The 18,676-nt window shown below is 39.1% G+C and overlaps 1 protein-coding gene across 3 annotated transcripts in view; it reads left to right on the forward strand.

Annotated features, from left to right (window-relative positions):
- The first annotated feature begins 403 nt into the window (after positions 1 to 403).
- Positions 404 to 18,676, forward strand: part of ipo4 (importin 4) — a 34,613-nt gene continuing 16,340 nt past the window's right edge. Inside the window, exons 1-21 of one of the 3 annotated variants that reach the window (XR_008826093.1) lie at positions 404 to 762; positions 1,115 to 1,201; positions 6,040 to 6,119; positions 6,235 to 6,276; positions 6,611 to 6,740; positions 6,879 to 7,058; positions 7,318 to 7,383; positions 7,500 to 7,601; positions 7,787 to 7,870; positions 10,509 to 10,664; positions 10,817 to 10,870; positions 11,116 to 11,225; positions 11,383 to 11,491; positions 12,683 to 12,812; positions 13,022 to 13,135; positions 14,704 to 14,817; positions 15,029 to 15,152; positions 15,363 to 15,474; positions 15,581 to 15,702; positions 16,781 to 16,858; positions 17,823 to 17,880. Coding sequence is in view for 2 of the 3 variants with exons in the window: in XM_056364039.1 (XP_056220014.1) it covers positions 697 to 762; positions 1,115 to 1,201; positions 6,040 to 6,119; positions 6,235 to 6,276; positions 6,611 to 6,740; positions 6,879 to 7,058; positions 7,318 to 7,383; positions 7,500 to 7,601; positions 7,787 to 7,870; positions 10,509 to 10,664; positions 10,817 to 10,870; positions 11,116 to 11,225; positions 11,383 to 11,491; positions 12,683 to 12,812; positions 13,022 to 13,135; positions 14,704 to 14,817; positions 15,029 to 15,152; positions 15,363 to 15,474; positions 15,581 to 15,702; positions 16,781 to 16,858; positions 17,823 to 17,880 (2,118 nt within the window). In the remaining variant the exon portion in view is untranslated. The remainder of the gene's footprint in view (positions 763 to 1,114; positions 1,202 to 6,039; positions 6,120 to 6,234; positions 6,277 to 6,610; positions 6,741 to 6,878; positions 7,059 to 7,317; positions 7,384 to 7,499; positions 7,602 to 7,786; positions 7,871 to 10,508; positions 10,665 to 10,816; positions 10,871 to 11,115; positions 11,226 to 11,382; positions 11,492 to 12,682; positions 12,813 to 13,021; positions 13,136 to 14,703; positions 14,818 to 15,028; positions 15,153 to 15,362; positions 15,475 to 15,580; positions 15,703 to 16,780; positions 16,859 to 17,822; positions 17,881 to 18,676) is intronic. The other 2 variants (XM_056364039.1, XM_056364040.1) reach the window with 2 other exon arrangements.

Below are 18,676 nucleotides of genomic sequence, written 5' to 3' on the forward strand. Positions count from 1 at the left end.
AGAGAGACAGAGGTGAACATGTATTAACAAGATGTGGAAAAATATCAAAGGGCCAAAGAAAATCAGCAAAAATGTAGAAACGGGAGAGTGCAAGGGATAAGTTTAGAAAAATTGTTACATGTAGATATAAAAGACAGTAGGGCAGCAATCATTCGTTTTTTCAAAGAGGCTGAAACAAAAAAATAAAATTTAAAAAATATATATTTGATAGTATGTGTGTTTTTATTTATAAATGAGCATAAAATGAACCTTGTGCGGAATGGAAACTGCTCATCCCTTTGCAGCGTTTTTGCAGTTTTCGCCTTTACACGCTCCAGCCAAGTAGGTGGCGGTAATACATCTAGTTGTTGGATGTCAACCACCTCACCAAAGAAGAAGAAGAAAAAGAAGCAGTAGTAGTAGTAGTAGTAGAAGACGAAGAAGAAGAACTGTCCGGTTCCGTCCCACGTGCAGGCAGTTGAACCGTTAACAGATCAGACGGAAGTCGAACCTGTTAGTATTCGGCTCCTAGGTTCGATAACTAAAAATAAATATCCGACAATTTCGAAGTGAATTTTCACGGCTAACTCGATAGCTAGCGATTGAACCTGTCCACGGGGACATCGCTAGTACCTACACCGCGAAAGGACAACTAGTCTGTCTAAGTTTATTAGGAATATTAACGTTACCAGAAGCTGATACCTCTGAGCTATCGAGATGCCAGCGGAACTTGAGAAAATTCTTTTACAGCTTACACAGCCCGACAATGCAGTTATTCAGCAGGTGATGCCACATTAACTTTGTTCACGTTCGCAGTAATTTGTAATTCAGATGACAAATTTGAAAATCGACCGTTAAAGCTAACTGTTGTCGAATTAAGCTAGGTAATCAGCTAAGTTAACGTGGAACGTATGATTAACAAACTGTCAGAACATTGGTCATGGCATATAGGACCGATTTTCTTACGTTAGCCGCTTACTGTCAGTGAAGTGACTTCATTGAGAAAAGGGAAAATTAAAGCTTGGGCTGGGAATATTTTGGCTTCACGTTTAAATGTATTTCTGCCCTGTGATTCTACAATAATGTATATGTGGCAGTCAGTCGAACTAAGTAAGATCTTTCTTGTCCTTCTTAGGCAACAGCCCAGCTGAAACGGGCTTTCGAAGACCCAGCCATTATTCCAGCGCTGTGTGCTGTCATGAGTGGCTCCCAAAATCCACAGGTATTGTGTGTATGAGAGAGAAGTGTGTGAATTTATTTATCCCATGGGATCCAAATATAATTTCCAGTGTGTATGAGAGAGAAAGAGAGTGATGGGTCTCAGCTCTTGTCTGTTTGTCAAAAAGATAAAAGCTATTGATCCCTGCAAAGAAATTGATTTGTTACAATTGCAGAACACACAAGAAAGAGGAAGAGAAAAAAGTAAAAACTACAATAAAATGGTACATAGTGAGTGAAGTGGAAAAATATACTTATGCAAATGTATAAAAAGTTATGTAAGGGGTAGCCAGGCCTCTCTAACATTAACATTCAGCAGGTCCATGGTCCTGTCTCCTCTGGAGTTTTGCGAGGAGACGTGAGATCGAAATGCGGCCAATGGTAAGCTGGTAGTGGTGGAGCGGCTTATGCCGACCCTTTTCAGCGACAACCTGAAGATATCCACCAAGTTTTATGATCGGACAAATGATTAATAAGTTATGACCACTATTAACTAAGCCTCGCCCTTTGCAAAGACATTTCGATCCATGGCGGGCATGTTTTTTCGACCAATCAAGCTCATTTGTAATATAAATGTGCCTCTCAGTCACCCAAAGCTGTATACCAAATTTGGTATTGATAAAGTAAACATTCGAGAAGTTCTATTAATTTAAAAAAAAATTTAATGTTATGCTACATAGCTCAAAATTCATAATGGTAGTCGCTATTATCACAGAGCCTTTTTGTAGAGAATATTGACCTGTAGCTGTGAGGCCCATTTGAAAATGATGGGACTCTTGGTGTGGCGGGGGCAGCCTTTCAAATTCTTTACAATTTTGACTCATAATTATAGTGCCACCATATGGCTAAACAGGATCATATTTTTTGTAAAGCATTTACACACCATTTGGAGTTATGATACCAATTTTCGTGTGTCTAGCCAAGATGTAAATACCTGGAAATAAAAGTTGAAATGTTGATCTCTTGTCTCATATTCATCTTTTGATGTCAAACCCAAATGTTTTCAGTCTGCAGCAAAAATAAAGGAATTGGCCTCACTGTTCCAATACTTTTGGAGGGGAGTGTATGTTGAATTGTGGCAGGCAACTTAAAACTTAGTATTAATTTAATACTACTAATAATAAGTTATTACATAAATGGGAAAACAAGTCAGATATAGGGATTGGTATCTTAATGATTTTAACGATACTACTACTCTTACTGATACTGCTTATCGATCCAGTACTTTAACAGTACTCTTGTCGACGCTTTTTGAGGAAGACACTGTCTGGTGTGTGTATGTGTCACTGAAACAATAGCCCCGCTCCCCTGCCCTCTGCTCACAAACAGCAGGCAGGCAAAGAGAGAGAGACAGATCTCTCGTCTTCTGTGAGAATAGTGAAAATATATCATACATAGATGGATATTTGACGGAGTTAGTGAAATAAATGTGCAAGATAAGGTTTATCTACCAGAGAAAAAATAAAACAAAAAAAAGGCAACTTAAGTATTGATAGCAGAGCCATTAAGGTCGGCGCTTTTTCATACTGCGGTCTTGAGTAATGTATCCCCGAGGCCCGTTCAATACCGGGGCACGGTACCCATCCTTAGTCAGATATCGGCTTGACATTTGCAATAGCATGAGCAATCATCGATGGTTCTAATGGTCGTCGATCATCAATATCATCGTCCATCATCACAACCCTAGTAGGGATGTCACAATACCATTAATGTGGTACTGGGTACTATTACCAACAGAATTCCATGCTTCTCAATACCAAATTGGATACCACAAGAAAAAATAATAATAATAAAACAGAGGCTGCTGCACACACAGTGTGCTCACACATATACACACACACCTCCATATAGTCAGTGTGCAAGCTTAAATTGGCTAACCTGGTGACACCCCAGTGGTGTGACAAAATCAGTTAAACTGTCAGTATTATATTTTTGACAGACTGAATGGTTTTGACTGTAGCTTACTGATGTTGTGAGTACGCAGCTCACGTCATGAGCTGTCGCTATATTAGCCTAAACAGGATAACATAAGCCTTTGTGATTGTTGTGTGTGGAGCGTTGCTACAACAGATACCAGAAATCAAAAACAATAATGGTAATGTTTCAAGACATTATGACAATATGTTATTATAAAGTTAACAACTGAAACTCACTTGCTCTGAATTCTGTGTACAGATCCAGATGCCTGTCTTTGTGCTGCTTAGATTAGTCTGGGGTGTTTCTTCCTTTCACTTGAAGGACAGATTTGCATACTGGCTTTTGTTCGCCTATAACTTGTCCCTGATGATCTGCTTCAAATGCAAAATATCTCCATACACTAGACTTGGAGTGTTTTATTAGGGTTCTAACCCTGAAGGGGTAGAGCCCTTTTGTTTTTGCTCAGGTTTATTAGTATTGTTTGTCTTCTGCTGTGGCTCAAATTGCCATGAGCTGGTATGAATGAGAAATACAAAACTTGGCCACATAACTGGAAATGATGTGCGCTACTGGGCCAAGAAGTATGAACGCAATCAGGTACATGGTGGAACTGTAATTAAGGCAAAAAAGTCATTTTCAAAAGGCCACGCCCAATATATATAATCTTGGCCATAACCCATTAAACATTGGTCCGATCATCATGATCTTGGTCCATATCTTCTGGACAGGACCTCTAGGGGGCCAAAATGCCAAAAATACTTATCTCAAAATCAGTTGAAAAGATTTTCACCAAAATTTGTACATGTTCTGGAGGCGAGTATTAATGACAATATGAAGTACCCTATTGATTGATGATCAATCTGCAAAGAGCAAATTGAGAGAAAATTGGTATCATAACTCCAAATGGTGTGTAAATGCTTCACCAAAAATATTGTCACATTCGACTATATGGTGGCACTATAATTAAGAGTCAAAAAAATTTCTTTTAATTTGAAAGGCTGCCCCTGCCACACCGAGAGTCCCATCATCTTCAAATGTACCTCACAGCTATAGGTCAATATTCTCTACAAAAAGGCTCTGTGATAATAGCGACTACCATTATGGATTTTGAGCTAAGTAGCATAACATTAAAAACACTAAAATGAGTAGAACTTTTCAAATGTTTACTTTATCAATACCAAATTTGGTATACAGCCTTGGGTGACTGAGAGGCACATTTCTATTAAAAATGAATGAGATCGGTCTAAAAACATGGCTGCCATCAACTGAAATGTCTTTGCGAAGGGCAGGGCTTAGCTAATATTGGCCATAACTCATTTACCATTTATTCGATCATCATAAAACTTGGTAGATATCTTCAGGTTATTATAGAGAATGGGACAACCAAAGCATTAATTAGCTAAAATTCAGCTGCTTCTCTCAGTTGAGTGAGTTTTCTCATCACTCTACACACAATACCCCATAATGACGAAGCGAAAAAGTTTTTTTTAGAATTTTTTGCACATTTATTAAAAATAATAAACGGAAATATCGCATGTACATACATATTCACACCTTTTACTCAGTACTTTGTTGAGGTACCCTTGGCAGCGATTACAGCTTCAAGTCTTCTTGGGTATGAAGCTACAAGCTTGGCACACCTGTATTTGGGGTATTTCTCCCATTCTTCTCTGCAGATCCTCTCAAGCTCTGTCAGGTTAGATGGGGAGCGTCGCTGCACAGTTATTTTCAGGTCTTTCCAGAGATGTTCAATCGGGTTCAAGTCTGGGCTCTGGCTGGGCCACTCAAGGATATTCACAGACTTGTCCCGAAGGCACTCCTTCGTTGTCTTGGCTGTGTGCTTAGGGTCAGCTTTCCCTCGGTCGTGACTAGTCTCCCAGTTCCTGCCGCTGAAAAACATCCCCACAGCATGATGCTGCCACCACCATGCTTCACCGTAGGGATGGTATTAGCCAGGTGATGAGGTGCCTGGTTTCCTCCTGACGTGACGCTTGGCATTCAGGCCAAAGAGTTCAATCTTGGTTTCATCAGACCGGAGAATCTTGTTTCTCATGGTCTGAGAGGCCTTTAGGTGCCTTCTGGCAAACTCCAAGCGGGCTGTCATGTGCTTTTTACTGAGTAGAGGCTTCCGTCTGGCCACTCTACCAAAAATGCTTGATTGGTGGAGTGCTGCAGAGATGGTTGTCCTTCTGGAAGGTTCTCCCATCTCCACAGAGGAACGCTGGAGCTCTGTCAGAGTGACCATCGGGTTCTTGGTCACCTCCCTGACCAAGGCCTTTCTCCCCCAGATTGTTCAGTTTGACAGGGCGGCCAGCTCTAGGAAGAGTCCTGGTGGTTCCAAACTTCTTCCATTTACGAATGATGGAGACCACTTTGCTCTTCGGGACCTTCAATGCTGCAGAAATGTTTTTGTACCCTTCCCCACATCTGTGCCTCGATACAATCCTGTCTTGGAGGTCTACAGACAATTCCTTTGACTTCATGGCTTGGTTTCTGCTATGACATCCATTGTCAACAGTGGGACCTTATATAGACAGGTGTGTGCCTTTCCAAATCATGTCCAATCAATTGAATTTACTACAGGTGGACTTCAATCAAGTTGTAGAAACATCTCAAGGATGATCAGTGGAAACAGGATGCACCTGAGCTCACTTTTGAGTGTCATAGCAAAGGGAGTGAATACTTATGTACATGCGATATTTCAGTTTTTTATTTTTAATAAATTTGCAAGAATTTCTAAAAAACCTTTTTCGCTTTGTCATTATGGGGTATTGTGTGTAGATTGATGAGAAAAAAAAGGAATGTAATCCATTTTGGAATAAGGCTGTAACATAACAAAATGTGGGGGAAGTGAAGGGGTGTGAATACTTTCCGGATGCACTGTATGTAAACTATCTGAAATCTTTTCCTCATATTACCTCTTAGATTCGTCAGTCAGCTGCAGTCATGCTGAGATTGAGAGTAAAGAAACATTGGAAGAAGATTAGCCCTAACGACAGAGAGAGGTTTGTTCATAACTTTCCAGTGAAAAATGTCACACTATTGTAACATTACACCCAGTTGTTATAGTTGAAGTTAAGTTGAAAATGATTTCTAATTATGATTGCTTTGCTCATACAGCCTTAAGGTGGTGGTGTTGCAGGCCTTCATGCAGGAAACAGAGTAAGCTATTCCTTCTATATAACAATAATTTACTTTGTCTTCACTTTCTCTGATTTTTTTGTTCTAAATTAAACTGACACAGAGAAAGATACAGATGAAACAGATGTTACTTGAAGCATGTATACCCATATTACTTATACACACAGTACCAGTCAAAAGTTTGGACACACTTTCCCATTTTGGGAAAAAATGGGCACAATTTTCCATTTTGGGAAAAATCGGCACAATTTTCCATTTTGGGAAAGTTTGTCCAAGCTGTATGTAGCTATACATACTTGAAAAACCTCGTGAATGAATAAGCAGGGAGTCCTGTCTATATCTGTTTCTGTTACAGGCACACAGTGCAGCACTCGCTCTCCCAGCTGTGTGCAGTGATGGTTAAACATGAGACACCAGACCGCTGGCCTGCCCTACTGCAGCTCCTCAATCAATCCACCAAGAGTAGCAACCCTCATGACAGACAGGTACAGGACTCATAGAACAGTTAGGAATTTAGACAAGGTGTTTAGAGATGTTCAAACAATTCAGACTCATGTTATATTGTATTACGTGGTCTTTGTCAATAACATCCTAAGAATGTAAATGCTCTTTTGTCCTAACAGGTTGGCCTCCTGCTGCTGAATAAAGTGATGGATTCCAACCCAGAGGCCTTCAAGCCTCATTTCTGCCAGCTGCTACAGCTGTTTAGTACTATACTGCAGGACCACAAAAACCCAACAGCCCTGTACTACTGCATCCTAACCCTCACAGCCATAACTGCATACACTGGCTCAGAAGAGATGGTAGTATTATTGTTTTCCCCTTGATATCTCGCAAGTACAGTTTGAAATAGTATATAGACATTCAAACCACCTTAGATTGGATAGATTTCGATCTGTTAATGCATGACCTTCTTATACATCATAATGCAAGCTAGTTAAGAAAGTCCCTACCATAAACCTAACCATAGTCTTAGCCCTAAATTGTATCTAAAATATGGTCAATTTGAATACCTAGAACCTACACTTTTTAATGTCTGATGTGACATTTTTCTCTCTACAGAACCAGATGCATTCTATCATCCCAAGTCTGATTGTTGCTCTGAAACACCTCATCAAAGCAGACCAAGTAAACTGTGATATGTTAAAGACATATAATGACAAGTGTTGCTGTTTTCTGCTGCCAGTCAAGTGTATGGATAAATCAGACCTGTTGGATTATTGGGTTTGTTTTTGTCTGAATAGGACCAAGCCAGTGAGGCCATGGAAGTGTTCAATGAGCTCATGGAGAGCGAGGTGTCTATCATCGTCCCTCATGTTGCTGACATTGTCCGCTTCTGCTTGGAGGTAGGAGATGAATGTCTTTATAATGTATTTCCTTCCCAGTTTTGTGTTCTGAATTTCATTTTAACTTAACAAAATATTGTTTATCTGAAGCTATGGGCCATACATGAGAGTTTTAACTGTTGAACTGGCAAATGATGTTCGTTCCTCAAAGCTCGATGAGAACTTAACATATGTGTTTGTATCAGGTGGGCAGTGACACTGCACTGAGAGACTCTGTGCGAGTGAAAGCCCTCTCTTGCATAGCCTTCCTCATCAAGTTGAAGAGCAAGGTAAAGTCACCCCTCGGTTACTATGAATAAATTGCCTATATATTTCCTTTAGTTTGTAATGAGTAATAAGTGTCAAGAATACAAGTCATGGTACACCTCATGGACACCCTGCCTGCTTCAGAAATGCTTGCACAATAACCTCTGTCGGAATGTCTTCCCAACTTTCTTTGATCCACTCAGTGACACAGTGACCAGTTCAGGTCTCTTCATGTTTCCATTAGGTGTAAAAGAGCGATCACCCGAAAGCCAGTCCACCCATTTCTGCCTAACACAGCCTTTAAAAGGCTTGTTCAGGTGCACACTCAACTGGTAGAGCATATACCACTTAGGCTCAGTCCTTACCGCAGCAGCCACGGGTTCAAATCCGACCCATGGCCCTTTGCTTCATGTCATCCCCTCTCTCTCTCCCCAACTTTTCTATCATTCTCTCTCTGTCCCTATCTGAAATAAAGGCAAAAACTGCACAACAAAAAAAGTCTTGTTCACTCCAACGTGCAGAGCCTACAAAATACTAAGGTCATCCTGCCTGGAATGATGGCCAAGTCTGTTTTCATAGCTTTCAGCCCTGAATACATCATTCACCAGCATCACCTTTTTCTTTAAAATGCACCTGCCTTTTGCCCCATACTGTTTTAATCCAGTTGCTCATGCCCTTCTCCTCTTATCCAGCCCTTTTCATTTACCCCTACAGAGACACCGACTGGTATGTGCTCTTTGCGGACCGTTGTACTTTTGAAGATGACCAGTGGCTGCAGTTTTGTTCCATCTGCACAACATGACAAGACTACAGTGAAATGAGATTTCTCATGTCGGGACTTTTTAATATGTACTGTTTTCTTGCCTGTTTTATTAACAGTGCGATAGGGCAGCATATCAAAGCACATGGAAACGTCATCCATGTTCCCTATCTGTCCGAGTTAATTGGAATTCTTCTGATGCATTTTAATTATGAAGTGCTGGAATTTCCTCATTTTCTCTTGATAGCCTTTTGGCATCTTTTGCAAAATGTGTGTTCTTCTGTGAAGTTACAGTCCCTTTCTCTTCATAAACCTATCACACCAGCTATTGCAGCCACTGAAATTTGCCTCGCCTAAATCTCTGGACACCTTAATTGCTTTAATGCAAGATCATATTTTTTGGCACGGGGATCAGACATTGTCTTTGCCCATCAATCAACTCAGAAACAACATCCTCCATCCTTGGCCACAAACATTTTCTTCCTCTTTTAGCTTCTTTTTTTGTTTTTCCATGGCCTCAAGTCGATCTTTGCAACGCCACTAGTCACAAATCAATTTCTCGCTGACATTAAAGTCTTCCTGCATGGCAATTTCCATTGCATTCAGCAAAATCAACAACATGAAGTTTTTGTGCAGCTTGTATAGCGTATTCTTGTAGTTTTCTCTGTTTTTGCCATGTTGAGTTTGTAACAGTAGGCTCGCACACTGTAAATACTGCTAGCTGTAACCTACAGGTAGTTGACTTCAGCCTAATCGTTGTGTGGCTACTGGCGGCTTATGCACTGCCACGACACATGCAAGCTCTAGTTTATAGCGTCACCTGCTGGGTCTGTGTTGGATCCAACCCACAGGCCTATAAATAAATTAAGCAATATCCAGATCCAACTTTTCTCTTCATTTTACTGGTGTAAAGGACGCACTGGTTTATACGACGCACTCAAAGTAAAAAAAAAAAAAAATTGTTTTAACGATGCGTTTTATTTACCAGTTTTTATGGTATTCATCTCCATTTATTGGCAATTATTCTGACTGTAGACTGATGAATATCTAAACTAATTGAGATAACTTTTTAACCCTTTCCAGCTTTATGCAAAACTCTTGATTGTAGGTCTTCTGAGCGCTCTGTTTTGCGAGGCATGGTTCACATCAGCGATGCCATTTATGAATCGCGAACTCCAAATGTTTTTTCATAGACAAATTAGCTCTAACACACATTGTTTTGTTTCAACTTGTTTAATTGATTGGACTCCAGGTTAGATAACTCCTGACTGCAATTAGCTTTTGTTGAAGTTGTTACCCTAGGGGTTTACATACTTTTTCAACCTACACTGTGAATGTTTGATGCAATATTTTTGTTATTAGTTACAACAGAATGTGTTGTTTTCATTATTGTAACTTTGATGAAGATCAGACCATATTTTAAGATACATTTATACATAAATACAGGTATTTCCAGAGGGTTCACTCACCTTTTTGTTCCTGTTTTGGAAAATTGGGAAACAAACTTTCTTCAATTCTGTGGAAAATTTCTTCACCTGAGTTTAGAGAAAAATGTTCACTATAAAAATTTCTAGGCTATTGTTTATTGGTGGAATTAGTATAGAAGAATATTGTATAGCATTCAGAGGTACACATAAATTAAAAAGCCCTAAATGACAGAACATAAATGGCATAATTAATTGTGAATTAAATGTTTAGGTGTCCTGGATATACATATTTCTGTGCTAAGTCACTTTTTGATTGCAAGCAAAATAAAGAGAAACAAATATACTATATTATACTTTTCTGGCTCACTACCTGCAGGCTTAACTAGCTTGACCAGAAACAAAGGTTAGTATTAGGCTAAGTATTTGATATTATATTCACTAAAAAGTAAAACAAAATACTTCTGTGCTTTATAGACGGTGTTGAAGCAGAAGCTGCTGAACCCCATCCTGCAGGCGATTTTCCCCATACTTATTGCAGTTCCCCCACCTGGTGAGCAGGATCCAGAGGACAATGAGGATGACAGTGGAGATGGCACAGACAATGACAACCCAAAACATTGTGCTGCACAGGTGGGGAGAAGTTATTGAATTTTGTTAATATACTGTGTCTTCCTTTTGTTGTGTCCTGTTTTGTGACAAAATTTTCTTCTCAGAAACTTCAGCTGATTCAGTATGCTGTTTCAAGCAAGATTGAACTTGTTCAATTGTTTCTGTATTTTCAGATTATTGACACGATGGCACTCCATATGCCTCCAGAGAAACTGCTCCAACAAATTGTAAGCCATCTAGATGTATGATCTGAATGAGAATGTGATTTGTTGCACTAAATGGTAGTAGTAATACTTAAGTTCCTTTTTAATCACATTGAGTCATTTCATTCAAAGTTAACATTAAAAATATTGTTAGACAGACAGACTGAGGGAAATTCATAATGCAGGATTAAGTAACTGCTTAAATCATTAAGAGCACACACTTACATACTGCCTTTTTACAATGTATTTCTTTGTGTCTTGTGTTTAAGATGCCCCTCATCCAGACTTGCCTTGCCAGTGAAAACCCCTACCAGAGGAAGGGGGGTCTGATGTGTCTTGCTGTGCTGGCTGAGGGATGTGCTGACCACATACGCACCAAGTCTGTTCAGTTGACATAAATAAAATTCTCTTGAGTTTCACTCTTCATTTATTTTTCTTTGAGGACACACATTCTCTATGAGAGATGGTCTGTTGGCTAATTAATAACGATCACAGAGATTTGAGTATATTAAACTGTGTGTCTGTATCTATGTTAGGATGCTGTCATCTATGCTGCAGACAGTGTGCCAGAGTCTTTCTGATGGTAATCAAGTGGTGCGCTGTGCGGGCCTTTTTGCCCTGGGACAGTTCTCTGAACATTTACAGGTGAGTCAGGACACACATCACAACATATGCAATAGTACACATGCTGATTTCTGTGCTTAAATCCAATTACTTTTAAAGTATAGCACTTTGATATTATACTTTTTTAATGAAAATGTATTATTTATCAGTTGTTGTTGTCGTTGTTATTATTGCTTATACTGAGTACAATATTGAATCTTTTAGCACGTACTCATACAGATGCAGAACACTGCTTACCTAGTGTAGTAATACTAACGTAAGTACATCCTACATATCTACAGTGGGGTCCAAAAGCCTCAGAACATGGTCTCAACTCCTGCTGTAGTTTTACATAAATAAAAGGATGATTGTAATTTGGGTTTAATACTTAAAATTTAAGTTTTCTGTTGTTCCCTCAACCGAGGAGGTTATGTTTTCACCCATGTCTGTTTGTTGGTTCGTTTGTTTGTTTGATTATTTGTCCGTAGAATTACACAAAAAGCATTGAAATAACATGGGCCAGGTATGAATCCATCAAATTTTCTAAGGAAGTTATGTATTTGGGCTGTGCGATTAATCGATCGTTATTTTAATAACAATTTTGGCTTCCAATGATTGTGAAAACAAGATAATCGAGGTGAAACGATTGTGCTGCATTCTGTTTCACAACAATTTCATTCCCCTACAAAATCCATCCGATGCTCTCGGTACTGAAGAGATAAGGAAAATAGATTTCCTATTTGTTATTGCAACATAAAAGTTCTCTTGCACGTTCATGAACTTCGTTTCTGATTAAGAAATTTGTCTATTATGCATTTTCGCTATTCCCTACGCAAAATTTCATCTGCATATCTCTCTCTGACCCTGTGTGTATGAAGGGTGGGGCAGTGCTCACACATGGTGGAGCACTGTGCATTCCCATGCTGTACTTATTATTAATAGTAAGTAACAATGCGTCTGGCACAATTTAGGAAAGCTTACATCATTCAATATGCAACTGATAAAATTACATAATAACAATAGCGTTTGACCTAGCAGTGAGACATTTCACACAGCTGTTGAGCTGTATGAACTGTATTATGCTGATGTCATCATTTCACACAACAGGTAATAAAAAGACAATAAATCAATAAAGCTATACTTGAGAACATAAGACAAACTGTTGGATTGTTTGGCCATGGTGCTCTGCTCGTTGTCATTCTAGTTCACTCTGTTTCCACCTCTGCGTTCTAGCCCGAAGTAAGTCAATACTGTGCTGAGTTGATGCCTTTGCTGTTGGGATACCTCTCATCCTTGAACCAGGCCAAGATTGGCCACGTCACCAAGGCCTTTTACGCCCTAGAGAACTTCATGGAAAACCTGGGTAAGGAAAAAAGGAGGTTTACAAATGACTAACACAGAAGAAACTGCATATCATGCCCACCTCAAGAGAAGACATGAAACTTCCACAGACTTTCCTGACATTAATTAAAATAACCCAAACTTTCCAATGAACCTCTGGGTGAAAAAAAAAACTAATCTAAAAACTACAAACCTACATGCTTTATTTCCTCTCTTTTTCTCTGTAAATAGGATCAGATATTGAGCCGTACCTGCCCACCCTGATGGACACTATGTTGTCTTCTCTCAACAACACTGAAAACCTCAAGATAAAAGAGCTCACTGTGTCTGCCATAGGTGCCATAGGTAAGAGATCAAAGATTTGTCCAAAGACCTGCATAAGAAAATAATGTAATTTTTCAGGCTAATGTGTGAGTAGGGGTAGACAATCTTACTTTGGTATGTGATCTCCTTTTCACATGAATAGTAAGGATCGTGTCATTAAAAGGTGCTATATTTAGATATTTAAGTTCAATCAATGCTAATCAGACCATTGTTAACTGTTAAACAGCTAGCCCTCTAATTGCATCTGGTGAAGGTGACAGTGGAATTAGTAGTTGTATAAAATGCTCACACACCTGTTTCAGTAAATTTGAGGTCACAGAAAAAATGCTTTAGGAGTTGCATACTCGATTTTTGTCTCTCCCACAAACAACAGTTACACCTTCTGAAATTCTTCATTGCAAGTGCACAAATCCACAAAAAATTATGAAACTCATAAGCTTGCATTTTTGCTACAGGTGCTCCAGTGAATGTAGTGCAAAACACGTTCATACACCCGTATCAAATGATGTGAAGTCATACACAAAATATGCACATCTGTAAATCATGTTGTGAATTCAGGCAATCAGAGTTGCACACCTGTAGAATATTTTCTCGAAAATACGTTTTTTGGGATATTTTTGTAGCACAAAAACAAGTCAATAACTACAACTACTTGAATCTTCTACTACGAGTTGCAAATGCAATTTTTTCGCTCACAGATGACAAGTTTTGCATGCTCTCACTTTGCACCACATATTTCTGTAATATGTGGAGCAAAAGTGATTTGTGTATCTGTTGAGTCAGGGGTGGGCACTGTTCAGAGATAGGAAAACTTTTGGCCAATTAGAGGAGCTCATTTAGGTGCCTGTCCTTGATGAGCTTTTAGGGCTCCACATGTACCAGTTCTCCAACTGAGCAGAACAAAAACCGCCATCCCCAGCTGCAGTCCACCGTGGAGTTACAGTTCACCCACAGGATGAGAGACCTGCCTGCAGACTGCATCTCAAATGAATACTCCATATGAAATAAGCAAAAAGTGTAATTGGTTGTGACACAATTTGTAAACAGAAGACAGCATTGTGGGTGAAAACAGTGGCGAGTGGACAAACATCTGAAAAATTTGTCAAAGTGGTGGAAAGAGATGAATCACAACTTCCAGTCAGGACTTTCACAATAAAATCAGATTGGAAATAGAATGCAGATCGTGATTAAGATGCTGATTTATGGTGATGCTTTGTAGTTAACAGACTACATTGACAATGATAGCGAGCATTTTGAATTGTGGTATTGACTTGACAATTCTGCTCCTCCTAAATGATAGCTGGGATTATTTGACTGGGAGTTGTGTGAGGTACTTTTTTATAGTTGGTGTATTATCTGTTGTAGATGTGCTAAAATACATTTTTGCTTTAAGAAAAAACATTTTTTGATACATTTTTCATTGTGCTCCCAAAGTTCTTCATTCAACATGTCTAACAAGTGTAGAGCCCTGTAGGGTTGTTGATTTAATGTCAGCCTGTAAACACTTGGCCCACTATGACAAAAGCTTGCAGAGAAAATATTGTGAAAGTGAAGTAACCGTCAACCATTGTGAATCACTGTCTAATTAGCCAATGCTGCCAAAGAGCTGCTGGTTCCCTACTTCCCTCCAGTTATTGACAGCCTTAAGGGCTTCCTGACCACAACCACAGAGGAAATGAGGTCTCTACAAACTCAGTCCTTGGGTAGGTAAACCCCAGAGATTTGAATCTGAAGGAAAAAGCTGTGATATTAGTATATTTGCAACACAAACCTTTTTAGACTTATCCCTTGACTTATCTAGTCATTGAAATTCTTTAGTTTTTCTTGTACTTAAGGCAATTAAATAATGCATTCTGACTCAACATCAACAGCATGAATGAATGGAGGTTATTCATGTTTTGTTGCTGCTGTCAGATACCCTCTCTGTGCTGGCCCGTACAATTGGCAAAGATGTTTTCAGTCCTCTTGCTGCAGAGTGTGTCCGGCTGGGCCTCAACCTTAATGACACCATTGATGACCCTGACCTGAGACGCTGCACGTATGTAACTTAGATTTGAAGATGCATACGATTATCAATAGGAGGGGTTTTGTATTTATATTCTAGATAATCTCTTTCTTCCTGCATGTACCTTGTTGCAGCCATCTTTCTGCTTTGTTGATTTTTCAGCAATAATAGTAGAGAATAAAATCCATTCCAAATATCCCCACTTTTTGTCATTTTTCTTTCACCTCTCTTTCCCTCTGTTAGGTACAGTCTGTATTCTGCTGTATCCACAGTGAGCCCTGACTGCCTGACTCCTTACCTCACTGCTATTACAACAGTCATGCTGCTTGCCCTCAAATCTAATGAAGGCATCATGGTATAAAAAATAAAATATACATGCAGCACCCTCAAAGTAGTGTAAGAGACTATCCATGATATAAACATAATACAGTGTTTCAGTTTTCATCCTCGTCTCTCTACAGGCACACCTTGAGGAGGACAAGACATTTGTCCTGCTGGATGATGATGATGACAAAGAGGAAGACAAAGATGTGGATGATTTTCTAGAAGATGACACTGAGTCGGATGTCCACGATGTTGCAGGGTAGGAGTCTCACACATGCACACGTATTTTTTGTTCTTCAGCTTTTATTGCTTTAGCACATTCGGTTTGAAATAAATATCAAGTACATATTTTTGACATTCAGTACCAGTCAAAACTTTTGACTGGGACCGTATATGGATTAAATTACTTTTAAAACACAGCAGTAATGTGCACAAACAGAGTTCCCAACACACAGTATAGAGAAACAGAAAAAAATAAAAACACTATTCGATGAGGTTACATTGAGGTTACATTGAAGTCATAGAGCATGTGTCTTAGACCACTGAATCATGAGGACAACAGTTGTCCATGACAGCAATGGAAACTGAGTTCTACAGTATAGTACTATACTAAAGTGAGCCAGACTAAATAACATAATTACCCATAAAATGTAAACATAGTCAATTACTATGCTGGTGAGAGAAAAAAAAAAAAAGTGCAACTATCCAAATACTTACAGTCTGGATTGCACATGTGTGAAGAAAATCTTGTGAGTTGAACATCACCAGAAGTTCAGATGTCTCAGGCAGAAGTATTTATTGTAAGTTCTACACGCCATGGAGAAAATGATGACAGCAAGTGAACCAGAGTAGTGCAACAACAATTTTCTCAAGATGTCTGATCTGACATGTCGTATATATTTCTAGGTATCTCATGATTGCAACACTTCCTTAAGACTATTGGTCACTCAAACCTGATCATTGTCACATCCTCTTACCTAATTAATATTACATGTGTCTTGCCCTTTCCCCTACTTAGCTCACCCTTGACTAGAACTGGATTTAGGCAGTATTCCCTAAGTTTATGCTTTATGTTCTACATCCTTATCCATAAGACCATGGTTACTCTAGCAACAGAGGCTAAAAGTGTCTCCAAATGGCTACTTTTAGTCTTAATAACAACTAAACGGTAAACTATTGCATAACACAGTGACTTTATGACCTGAACCTTTGGAATGCGAGTCAGGCCTAACACTAAAGTATGAAAACTCCTTCACAACATGCATGCATATTTACTACTCCTGTTGGGCAAAAGATTGCTCTCTATGCCTCTGATAACATGTTTATCCATCTCTCAGGTTCAGTGTTGAGAATGCCTACATTGATGAGAAGGAGGATGCCTGTGATGCACTGGGAGAGATAGCCTTCAACACAGGGTTGGATTTTTAACAGATTTTAGATCTAGGCTTAGCATTTATATGATGGTTCTTGAATTTCTCTTCTAGTATGACGCTAGTCTCAGGAATTTTATTGCTATATATATTCACTTATTCGGTGTGCAGTAGGGCTGGGCGATCTGACTATCTTAAATTGTGGACAATTTTACTTTGGCATATTATTTATTTTTCAGATTGATCGTACAGATCATCAAAAGGTGATATAATTAGATATTTAATTTCAAGAATTCAATGGCTGCTAACGACACTATTGTTAACTGTTAAACAGTTAGCCTACTAACTGCAGCTGGTGACATCAGTCCTTGTTCTGCTTTGCCACCTTGGCAAGTTTGGCATAGTGACTCGTACAAGTTCACCTGTGCAAGAACAAGAACCACCGTCACCAGCTGCAGTCCAAGACGGTGGAGTTGCACTCCGCCTGCGGGATGGGAGACCTGCCTGCAGACAGGAAAACAGGAGGCAGGACAAGCCAGAGCAGCAACTGAATTTTCTATTTAAAATACTTACATATTGCACCTCGTGAATAAATAAATAACAGCGCTATCAAATACCCGTATGAACTAAGCAAAAAATGTGATTGGTTGTGACACAATTTGTAAACAAGACAGCATTGTGGGCAAAGAATAGCAAGTGAACAAAGCTCCGAAAGAAGCATCAGGATATGAATCACAACTTCCACACTCGCATAACATGAACTTCAGAATCAAATTAGATGGAAAATGGGATGCAGATAATGATTCAGAATGTGGATTACGATTCTACTTAAAAAGATTGTCATATGATCTTTTGGGCAGATCTCCCATCCCTAAAGTGCAGTTATGCTAGTGATGGTTAATGTTTTTAATTTATTTTCTGTCTAATTTGTTCAGATGTTCTTTCAAAGCCTGTAACTTAATTTCATTGTGTAATTTTTAACTTGCGTGGCTGTGGTTTCCCTTGACAGTGCTGCCTTTCATGCCTTCCTGGAGCCCAGCTTCCAACAGGTTTATGAGATGAGAGATGTAAGTTGCTCTGTCTGGCTGATTGGCCCAATCATCCCTCTAATGGGCTATGTAGGGCACTTGGTGATCTGTATTTATACATTGTGCCTCCACAACTTTGTGTCTGTTTATAAATGGAAGTGCCTGTAGGCAGATAGATAATTGCAAGTTCTGAACTCAAATCATTAACCAAACTCAGACCTTAAAAGGTGTTTAGCACAGTTACTGTAAATTGGTTATCTATAATTGACTTTCTTCCACATTATCTCAGTTTAGCAAGACATTTGGTGTGGAGATGTGTCAAATTGCCAAAGCACAAGATAAAGTTAAAGACACTTTGTAAATTCTGGATAATAGTAATCTGGGTATTTGTTTAATTGATAGGAATGAGTTGCCGTAAAAAAATCATGTGTTCAGTTAAATTCAGTGTGAACCTCCTGTTTTTGTGATACGGTGCGGCATGTTGGTTTAATGTTTAGCATTCTCACCTCAAAGGAAAAAGGTTTTGGGTTTAATCCCATTAGACTTGACTGAGGCCTTTGTGTAGCTTTCGTTCCTTCTCAAAAGATGCTAATTAGATTAATAGAGCTGGAATTGATCCCTGAGTGCTGCACTATGCTCACTGGTTGCGCTTAAATTGTTAGGATGGGACCACAGACTATTAAAGTCCTACTGCACTGAGGCTTTAATATTTTCCCTCTCATGTAAGTCTTTTGGATAAAAACGTCCACCAAATGTAAAGTAGTAAATGTAATAATGGATAGCATTACTAATAATGTATTAATCAGCCGTGTGTGTGTGGTTTTTCTTGTTTGTT

This window comes from Seriola aureovittata, chromosome 20 (genome assembly GCF_021018895.1).
Source record: "Seriola aureovittata isolate HTS-2021-v1 ecotype China chromosome 20, ASM2101889v1, whole genome shotgun sequence".
Taxonomy (NCBI): Eukaryota; Metazoa; Chordata; class Actinopteri; order Carangiformes; family Carangidae; genus Seriola; species Seriola aureovittata.